This window comes from Colobus angolensis, unplaced genomic scaffold (assembly GCF_000951035.1).
Source record: "Colobus angolensis palliatus isolate OR3802 unplaced genomic scaffold, Cang.pa_1.0 Scaffold253, whole genome shotgun sequence".
In the NCBI taxonomy this organism is placed as follows: domain Eukaryota; kingdom Metazoa; phylum Chordata; class Mammalia; order Primates; family Cercopithecidae; genus Colobus; species Colobus angolensis.
Window position 1 is genome coordinate 509,957 of NW_012115744.1, and position 11,303 is coordinate 521,259.

The following is an 11,303-nucleotide window of genomic DNA, read 5'->3' on the forward strand; positions in this document are numbered from 1 at the left end:
GCCCTCACCACTGAACCTGCTGGCACCTTGATCTTGGACTTCTAGCCTCCTTTAGAGGCTGTTAGCAATAAATGTCTGTTGTTTATAAGCCACCCAGGCTATAGTATTTTTGTTATAACAGACTGAGCGATAACAGTAAGCAAAACCAAAGAGGTAGTAAGAAATGGAATTCGGCATGCACTGGGGGTCACCTCACAAAGGGCCAGGAAGTGAGAAAGGCTGAGTAAGTCACTGTCCTGTATCACTGAAAATGTGGGCACAGCCAGCCATAAAGGAATAACGTAAAACGAAGCACAAACTCCAAGGAGGCAGGATTATCTGCTGGGGAAAGCGGAGGGATGAACTACTGGAAAGACTTTGCTGATGAGAGAAGTGAAGAGCGCCCATACCTACGGGGACCAGGTCAGGAGGGAGCAGTCTGATGATGATGAAGTATCTGCCAAGGACACTATTAGGAAACCTGAAACTTACTTTCCAAACGATGCCATTCCCTTCCCAAGAAGCACTGAGGTCCCTGTAACTGGGCACAAAGGCCACACTACCCAAAGCAAGAGAAAGTAATGAACAGTTTTCTCAGGTTTTATGTTCTAATGGGCTTGTCCTAGAAGGGGTTAATATGTCAAATTGTTCCATGACACCTCTTGGTACACTGCCACTACTCTGCTTCCCTGTCCAGGGCAGGAGGAATGGCCTGGTTGGACCCAGGGCCCTGTCACTGCCCAGTGCACACCAACAGTGTTGGAGCACTCTGTTCCTCATCCAAAGGACAAAAAGACACCCAGTCCAAGCACACAGGACAAAGACAACGGTTTCTAGGCAGTAACTGAAATTCTTAGTGCTACCATATTTTCCTTCATCTTTGTTAAAGAATTCTGCTCGTGATTTTTAAAGAGAAAAGCCCAGAACTGACACAGACTTTTGGAGATTTTTGTCAGCATCCCAGCACTAGCAAAGACAAAGTTACCATCCCACTGCCTACAGCAACACCTGCAGGTCAAGAGTTTGAACTGCAGGTGCTATGAAAGTTGACACTGACAGCCCATGCCCAGAAAACCAACACCAAACCCTACTGTGATGTCATTCAAGAGGCAAACCCTAACAGGCAGCTCTTGAGAAATGCCTGATTAGTGACTATGTCATAAGATGCTGCAGACTTTGCACCCCTCTCTTCCACAGTCCTAACCATGTCTGCAGGCACTAGTTACTCAGTCTAGTATTACACAAACACTGAAGCTCACATGGCACTTTTCACTGTTTACAAAGTCTTTACTATGAACTTTTTTTTTTTTTTGAGATGTAGTCTCGCTCTGCTCTGTCACCAAGGCTGGAATGCAGTGGCACGATCTCAAGTCACTGCAACCTCCACATCCTGGGTTCAAGCAATTCTGCGGCCTCAGCCTCCTGTGTAGCTGGGATTACAGGCAAGTACCACACCTGGTTAATTTTTTGTATTTTTAGTAGAGATGGAGTTTCACCATGTTGATGAGGCTGGTCTCAAACTCCTGACTTCAAATGATCAGCCCGCCTCAGCCTCTAACAGTGCTGAGATTACAGGTATAAGCCACCACGCCCAGCCTGAACAACTACTAAAACTGTAAAGTATCCTTACAGGATATAAGCACATTCTCTGATGCTATCTTGTACAAATAGGGTAATATCTGTGTGCTCAAATTCTCACTCTTCTCTGAGGAATAAGATGGGTTATTTACTTTGGGCCGGGCACAGTGGCTCATGCCTATAATTCCAGCACTTTGGGAGACTGAGGCGGGTGGATCATCCAAGGTCAGGAGTTCGACACCAGTCTGGCCAACATGGTGAAACCCTGTCTCTACTAAAAAAATACAAAAATTAGCCACGCATGGTGGCAGGTACCTGCACTCCCAGCTACTTGGGAGGCTGAGGCAGGAGAATCGCTTGAACCTGGGAGGTGGAAGTTGTAGTAGGCCAAGATCACGCCATTGTACTCCAGCCTGGGCAACAAGAGCACAACTCTGTCTCAAAAAGAAAGATAGGTTATTTTAAGCACTGGGGTGGGAACATTTCTGATCTTCATTTGACATGTCCTGGCAGCAACAGCAGGGCAGGAGCAAGAAAGAAATTCAGACCAGTTGTAGGTTATTAGTCAGGGAGATGCTAAAATCAGAGTGATGGTAAAATTACGTCAAAATAAAATTTCCCCCAAATCACCCCGAAAATACTGTAAATGAAACCTGTACATTATTATGTATAAATAACAATGTACGCTGCAACAGCTTTAAGGCAGAACACAGGCACAAGGTTGCCAGGATCTGGGAGTCTGGCATCAATGGAAATGTCATTGTATTAGTCTATTAGTCCATTCTCACACTGCTATAAGGACATACCCAAGATGGGGTAATTTATAAAGAAAAGAGGTTTAATTGACTCACAGTTCAGCATGGCTGGGGAGGCCTCAGGAAACTTTACAATCATGACAGAAGGGGAAGTAAACACATCCTTCTTCACACAGCAGCGGGAAGAAGTGCCAAGCAAAGGGGGAAAAGCCCCTTATAAAACCGTCTCATGAGAACTCACTATCACGAGAACCACATGTATATAACTGCCCCCATGATTCACTGCCTCCCACCAGGTCCCTCCCATGACACGTGGGGATTATGGGAACTGCAATTCAAGATGAGATTTGGGTGGGGACACAGCTAAACCACACCGGTCATCTATTTTGACTGCGGTGGTTACAAGACTGTATTTGTCCAAAGTCATAAACTGTATTCTACAAGGAATGAATTGTATTGTTACATAAGTTATACTCTACTAAAACACAAAATAATTGTCTGTATACAGTAATGAATACCTTATAATAAAAATGCATATATAGAGGCAGGAGGATTACTTGAGCCCAGAAGTTTGAGTTCAGCCTAGACAACACAGCAAGACTCTGTCTCTAAAAAAATAAAACTCAAAATACATACATGCAAAATATAAATACATTATTTTTAATAATTTTCCCAGAACTTACACTAAATTTATTTAAATTAAATAAGCATGTGATGTGACTTTACTGTAGTATACAAAAAGGGAGCTAATGCCTAATACTGGTTAGAACCAAAAAATGTGTCAAGCAGGAGTCAGCAGAAATCAGCAATCTAAGACTTAGATTCTAGGTAACTGATTTTAGGCAGAGTGCCCACAAAAGGCGGTGCTTCTGTGTGGTCTTCCAAAGAATAACTACCTTAACTTACTCAATTAAAAGAACTGCAGATCTACAGTTTATAGGATAAACTATCCTGAACACTGGTGGGAGGACTGGGGGTACTGCTAAAGAGAACAAGGAAAAGGATGGTCTTTCATGTTCTACTTTCAAATCTGCTAAAACATTACATTTCAGGTATAACCAGAGATCAGTGCCACAACTTCCTGTTTTGTTAGAGGAAAACAAGTAACTGAAGCTGAGAATGTTCCAGTCCTTGGAAATGTTTGATTAGGATTCTTGCAGTACCAGTCTATTCTGAACAAAGAGCTACCAAATAGAAAGGTCACCTTTCCTGAAACATATGCAAGTCTTCACTCTATACTTATTTTTAAGGTAGAACTCACAAAACTAACTCTAATTCTAACCCAGAACATAAATCATTGGTTCAAGAATTTTAAAATAGGGTCTCCATGAAACAACAAAGTAGCTATTCTAGTCTATTACTCAGAAATCAAAACCAATCCCCTCTTTTCATTTTTTAGAGATCATAAAAGGAATACAAAAAAATTAATGAAACAAAATAAATGGTCATGACAGAAAAATTAGAAAATATAGTAAGTGACAAAGATAAAAATGAAGAACACTCACAATTCCACCACTCTGGGATTACTACTATTATTTTCTTCCAGCCTTTTTTTCTACATATATAATTTTTAAAGTTTTCAAATTTGATGTTAGACTGTATAGTTTGAATTCTCCCCTTCTCACTTAACATTATATCATGAAAATCAAGTCAAGGTTCCACCAAAGAAACAGAAGCAGCAGATATAGTCAGCCCTCGCTATCCATGGGTTCCATATCCCAAATCAAAATATTCCCAAAAAATACTGATCAAAATATTTGCTGCAGGTCAAAAATACTCCCAAAAAAAGGCCAGGCATGGTGGCTCACACCTGTAATCCCAGCACTTTAGAAGGCTAAGGTGAGTGAATCACTTGAGTTCAGGAGTTCGACCCCAGCCTGGGCAACATGGTAAGACCCTATCTCTACAAAAAATACAAAAATCAGCTGGGCAAGGTGGTGCACGCCTGTAGTCCCAGCTACTTGGGAGGCTGAGGTGGGAGGATCGCTTGAGCTCAGAAGCCAGAGGCTGCAGTGAAACAAGATCATGTCACTGCAAACAGAGTAAGACCCAGTATCAAAAAATATAAAATAAAATTCTAAAAAAAAAAAAAAAAGGATTGTTTTGTCTGTGCTGAACATGTACAAACTTCTTGTCATTATTCCCTAAATAATACAGTGTAACAACTATTTACATAGCATTTACATTGTATTAGGGATTGTAAGTAATCTAGAGACGATTTAAAGTATATGGGAGAATGTGCATAGGTTATACACAAATATTATACTGTTTTATGTAAGAGACCTAACCATTCACGAATTTGGGTATCCATGAGGGACCTGGAACCAATCCCCTTCAGATACCAAGGGATAAATGTATTTATTAAGAGAGTTACTGCAAGAAATTGGCTTACATGATTGTGGGGGCTGGCTAGGCCAGTCTGAAATCCACATAGCAGGCCAATGTGGAACTCTCCAGAAACTGAGTGCAGCTGCTGTCCATCGGAGAAATTTCTTCTACGTCAGGGGAGCTCTGCTGTGTTCTTCAGGCTTTCAGCTGATAGATCAGGCCCACTCAGATCACCTAGGACAATCACCCTTACTTAAAGTCAACCAATTATTAACTTGTATCACATCCACAAAATACCGTGACAGCAATGCCAAGATGAGTGTTTGACTGAATAACCAGGACTGTAACTTAGCCAAACTGACAAATGAAACTGACTATCACAATAACCGTGTCAGTAATCTTTAAAAGCATTTTATAAATGTATTTATCCATTCCCTTACTATAGAAATTCAGCATTCTTCCAAAATTTTGCTAACATAAGTAATGTTGGAATAAATAGAACTCAAGTGAACAATGCTATAGACTGAATGTCTGTGTCCCAAAATTCCTATGCTAAATCTTAATCCCAAGATATTGGGATTAGTACTTTGGGAGGTGATTACGGCTCTGCCTTCATGACTGCAATTAGTGCCCTCATAAAAGACTTGAGAGAGTTCTCTCACCTCTTTCAGCATTTGAGGACACAGCGAGATAACTATGAATCAGAAAGTGGGCTCTCACCAGACATTGAATCGGCCAGTCTTGATCTTAGACTTCTAGTCTCCAGAACTGTAAGCAATAAATTTCTGTAGTCTATAAGCCACCCGGGCTATATTATTTTATTATAGCAGCAAAAGTGGACTATGACAAACAACTTTGCATATTCAATCTTCATTCTCACATCTGATTATTTTACAGAAAGACTACTAGTAAGGAGGGGCTACACACAGAAATAACTCTAGAAAACCTCATAGGATCCCCTTGAGTCTTTGGCTGAATACAAAACTGCACACGTGTAAAGTGCAACTCCATGAGACAAGTAGGAAACCTGGGTAACTGATGGACAATCCCTAGAGCTGGGAGATGTTCAAGCCTCAACCAGCCAGAATGGAAAGACCTCACTAAACAGCTGGAGCACTCAGAAGCCCCAAAAAGGCATGTGTTAGACGACTAAGCCAGCTTTAAAATAAAAGTACCCTAGACACAGCTTAACAAAACTGAAAAACAAGGCCAGACACATTGGTGCACACCTATAATCCCAGCACTTTGGTAAGCCAAGGTGGGAAGATCATTTGGGACCAGGAGTTCCAGATCAGCTTGGGTAACATTAAGACTCCATCTCTACAATCAATTGATCAATCAATACAAATAAAAACCAAGCTTCAAAAAGATCATTCTGATCAGCAAATAAATTGCCTGCAAGAACAAAACTCAACACTCAACAGAAGAAACCAAAACCCAGAGACTTGACAGCGTAACATTTGTTAATGTCTAGCATCCAATCAAAAATTATCAGGGCCGGGCGCGGTGGCTCAAGCCTGTAATCCCAGCACTTTGGGAGGCCGAGACGGGCGGATCACGAGGTCAGGAGATTGAGACCATCCTGGCTAACACGGTGAAACCCCATCTCTACTAAAAAAATACAAAAACTAGCCGGGCGAGGTGGCGGCGCCTGTAGTCCCAGCTACTCGGGAGGCTGAGGCAGGAGAATGGCGGGAACCCGGGAGGCGGAGCTTGCAGTGAGCTGAGATCCGGCCACTGCACTCTAGTCCGGGCGACAGAGCGAGACTCCGCCTCAAAAAAAAAAAAAAAAAAAATTATCAGACATTTGAAAGAAAAAGAAAATGTGACCCAAAATCAAGAGAAAACTCAATCCATAGAGATAAACCAAGAAATCACAGAGATAATGGAATTAGCAGATAAAGACTTTAAACTACTGTAAGTATATTGAAGGATTTAAAGGAAAACCAAGGTAGGAATCGAAGCCATAAAAAACAATCAAAGGGAACCTGCAGGGTTGAAAAATAAACTATCTGAAATTAAGAAGTTACTAGATGAGTTTAACTAAAGATTGGACACTAAAGGAGAAAAGACAGTAAAGTTGAAGGCAGGTCAACAGAAAATATTCCAAAGGAAGGACAAAGAGAAAACAGACCTAAGAAGGCGTGTGTGTGTGTGTGTGTGTGTATGTGTGTTGGGGTTGAGGGGTGGGCACAAAAGTCCCCAAATAGTATAAACACAACAAAAATCATGCCTGAGTAAATCTTAAACTGCTCAAACTAATGATAATAACTTAAAAGCAGCTGATATAACAAAAGAATGGGGATATTTCACATACAGGGGAACAAAGAATGTCTACTCACTTCTCATCAGAAACAGTGCAAGCTAGAAGACAATGGAATTATAGTCTTTAATGTTTAAAGAAAAACAAAAACAAAAAAAAGTGTCAACTGCAATTCTATGTCCAACAAAAATATCCTCAGACATGCAAGATGAAATAAAGGCATTTTCAGACAAAAAAGCTGAAAGAATTCACTATCAGCACATTTGTACTATAAAAAATATTTTTAAAAGATCTGCAAGGAAATATCAGATGTCTGCCTTCCACCCTACACTTCCCACTTCCAATCTCTAAATCTTTATTTCACCCCTTCTCATCCAGAGCTCCATATTCAAGAACTGCTCCCCTTCTCCACCAATTTGGTTCCGCCATCAAATAATTGTTTTCTCTGAACTTCATTAGTTAGCCCGGGCTTTAAGACTCTGCAATCTTGCCCCTCCTGTCTTTACAAAACTTATTTTCTCTTACTCCATATTTTATAAGCCATTCCAAGTTGTTCACTTTGCTTCACTAACCAGAAAAAAAAAAATTCAAAAACTCCCCCACAGCCTAGGCAATACAGCAAGAAAATCTTTTTAAAATTTAGCCAGGTATAATGGCAGACATGTCTACAAAAAATTATAAAATTAACCAGATGTGGTGGTGCACGCCTACGGTCCCAGCTACTCAGGAGGCTGAGGCGAGAGGATTGCTAGAGTCCAAGAGTTCAATTCATATATTGCGCTATGATCACACCACTGCACTCCAGCCCAGGCAACAGAGTAAGATCCGGTTTCTATTTAAAAATGTGCATGCACACACACAATCTCCCCCAAAACAGGTCAGAAAGAGAGCACAGGAGTAAGAAAAACAGAAGAGAACTCAAGGTGGCAGGGATTCGGGGGGACACAGCTGACCCATCCTATCAGAGGGAAGAGAGTGAATTTTCCAAAAAACAAAGCAGGCCAAGAGGCTCATGGCTGTCTTGCAGACACTGCTACAACTCCCACACAAGAAGGGATCAGCTCCTCTCACTCAGACTGCAAGGAAGGACTGTATAACTAAGTTTAGAGCACCCACGAAACATAACTCCTAAAAAGTGAGTACAAGTACAGCATGGGGCTTGATTCAGGGAAACCTTATGCCACATTCAAGCTCTACTGCTCATTAGCTGCTTGACTATCGGCTCATTTAAAATTCACAACAGCTCTATAAGACAGGTACTATTATTATCACCGACATTTTACAGAGGAGAAAACTGAGACACAGAAAGATTATACTGCTTGCTCAAGGTAATACATTCAGGAAGCAGCATAGCCAGGATGTGAATCCAGTCACCTAAAACAGACTGCCATTTCAGGTGTCCATTATACCTCAGGCACTATGAGCACATCCTAGCAGTGCTCCTGCAGAGAGAAAAACACAAACAATAGAGCTGATGAGGCTAAGCCTCTAAAAACAGATAAAGTTAGGTCTTTGTGAGAAGAGTCAAGTGCTCTAATTTTGGCTCTATATCTCAAATGGTTGTATGACTACTGACCTTACCTAATGAGGGAACTGACCTTAGGCCAACTGACCTCCCATCCTACGTAACTGAAAAACTGTAATGCAGCAGTTTGCAAATATGAAGAGCTAAATAAATACTGACATCAAGAATTGAGGTGTTACAAAGAATGAATTACGGACAAACACAAACACCAGATGTCAAGCAAGAAAGAAGGAAGCTGCAAAGTAGAAATTCCCACCTGGGAAGAGCTGGTGGTTCCCTAGGGACTTCAGCAGCACCAGCAACTGCTCCTGGAGCTTCTGCCTCCTGTGAGCCATGGGCCATTTCCTTCACAGGGTCCTGTGGGCCTGGAGGCTGCACTTTCTCTACTTCCTGACGCCCACCCAATTCTGTGGTGGAGTCAATCTCTATTTCCTGAACTGGAACTGGGACTGGCTCCTTCTCAGTTGCAGCAGCTGACACAGTCTTGGCCTCTTCTTCCTTTCTTCTGATTTTCTCTTCAAGTTCCTGCCTTCTCTTCTCATCATCCTGACGGGCCATGTGGTCAAAGGTTTTGAATACCTAAAATCAAACAGCAACCCAGCAATCAGTTCGTCTGCCCAATAATGTACCACATATCTTGTAGAAATGTGGTAAAATCTGTTAAGGAGAGAACTAAAAGTCATAAACTGACAAGTTTTCCCACTGGAAAAATGGAAATGCACTGCCACTTCACCAAAAGCTGACAGGTATACAGTGTTTAACAGGAGGATTCCAAAATCAACAAAATCAAAAACTTACAAACCAAGGCTAACAATATTTACAAACCTAAAATATGCACAGTTAGATGGTCTTTGTTGTCATTATTTTTACAGACCCCAGTTTTGTTCACAATGCAAAGAATACACGGTCCTGGTACAACTGTGGGTTATAAAGGATCCAAAATTCAGACTCACAAATGAAACATGAAAATATGGCTGAACTTCAATTCCCCAAATGCAACCAGGTTTACTGGACTGCTGCTATTTTTCACCACACTGTATGGACATTCAATTCAACAAACATCTACTATGTGCCTATGGTGTGCAAGAAACGCACAAACAAAAAAAAGAAACATGAAAATGATTTCTGCTGCCTCGTAAGAACTCAAAATTCTGGTGTGTAAATAAGTTCTTAACATTTTCTGGGACACAGTCACACCCATGAAGGTGCTGGGACCTCTCTACCAAAAAAGTACAGTGAAGACATACCCACATATGAAAACTCTGATACAAGAGGAGGCATGACAGAGCCCTTAATTCCCTGTCAGAGTATGGGTGGGAATGAGCATATCTGGCAAAAGAAATCTAGGGAGACTTCTTGGAACAAGGAGGATTCTAGTTAGACCTTGAATGAGAGGCACATCTTCCATAGGGAACCATTGGAGGAAACGCCATAGCTCCAAGAATAGGCTTGTCAAGGAATGGCAAAAGCTCTTGCAACAACTGGAGGGAGGAAAGGCTGAGAGAGCAACCTGGGACATGGGTGGGAGTCAGATTCTAAAGGGCCAGAATGTGGACAGGTATTAAGTAACAATGTTCTGTGCACTGCGCAGGCAGTCAAAAGGGTGCTAACAGACTAACTGTGTCAAATGATTCTACAAACATTCTCTCAAAACCCTCACAAAAATCCCGCGAAGAAGACAGCATTAACATTTCAAAAATGAGAAAAAATAAGGCTTGGAAAGGTTAAGTAACTTGCCCCAGCTCCTGCTGGCAAAAGAAGTAAAAAATTACGCAGCAGGCACCAAACAGTGCAAGGAGATGATGATGTACGCAGAGGGGAAAAAAAATCAATAAAATCCTAAAAGGTTAAAAACTGGAAACAACACCAGAACCACTTTCACTTCTGCAGATAACCTGAAGCCCTGACTAGATTCTAACATTCGTGTTTCTACCGCTTTGAGTCCATTGCAGTCAGAGTTGCTCATCCTCCTGATACTCCAGCTCATCTTAACTCCACAAAAGCAAAGCAACAAGAACTCTCTCTCCTAACACCTGAGACTTCTAACACAGAATCCCCAGACTTGATAGTCCTCACCATGCCACTGCCTCTGCTCACTCAGTACATCCAGCCTTCTCTGACCTACCCATTCACACCACCAGGAAGTGCTACCACTGCCAACCTCCCAACCATCACGTGTTCTCAGTATTCATTCTAGAGTCACAGAACATGGAGCTGGAAGAGAACTCCAATCTGTGACCTCCAATCAATCTTCTCAGCTGACAAGAGGTGAAGTGACTCTCCCAAGATTTCCCAACAATTTATGTGAGGAACAGGATGTAGCTAGCTAGCTTTCCTGATTCTAGTTTCAAGGACTTCTACAAAGGAGCACTTCTCAAAGTGGACTCCCAAAAAAAAACAGCATTATCGATTACAATGAATGGCTTGTCGGTCTAAACTATTTTTGTCTTAAAACATACTAATGTATTATAAAGTGGAATGCAATTTTCACATACATCATTCCTACTGAGGTTCTTCAAGCTGTGTATCCAGGCTATGCAAACTCTTAGGAGGAAACATATGAGCTGCCTAACTCTACACCAACACTGCACTCCCCAAAATATTCAGGGAACACTTTGAAGTTCTACAATGATGCAGCCCAGCACTCCCATCCAAATTCTTCTCTGCCTATATTCAGCAGAGACACCAAGCATCCCACTTCTGGTCGGGGTGGAGGGGCAGACCACAGGTGCAGTCTTATGCCCATCAAGTTAGGGACAGAAAAAAAAAAAATCCTAAGAGGCAGATGAGTAGGAGTGGAGAGGTCAGGAGATCACCTACTACCACACAGAAATAATGTTATGCTGGTACCAAGTCACTCAGTCTCATTCAGTGT

At 41.7% G+C, this 11,303-nt stretch overlaps 1 protein-coding gene across 1 annotated transcript in view; it reads right to left on the reverse strand.

Annotated features, from left to right (window-relative positions):
• The window catches only part of NUDCD3 (NudC domain containing 3), a 109,306-nt gene that overhangs the window by 94,754 nt on the left and 3,249 nt on the right, over positions 1-11,303 (reverse strand). Inside the window, exon 2 of the mRNA XM_011946768.1 lies at positions 8,685-9,007. Within this exon, the coding sequence (XP_011802158.1) occupies positions 8,685-9,007 (323 nt within the window). The remainder of the gene's footprint in view (positions 1-8,684; positions 9,008-11,303) is intronic.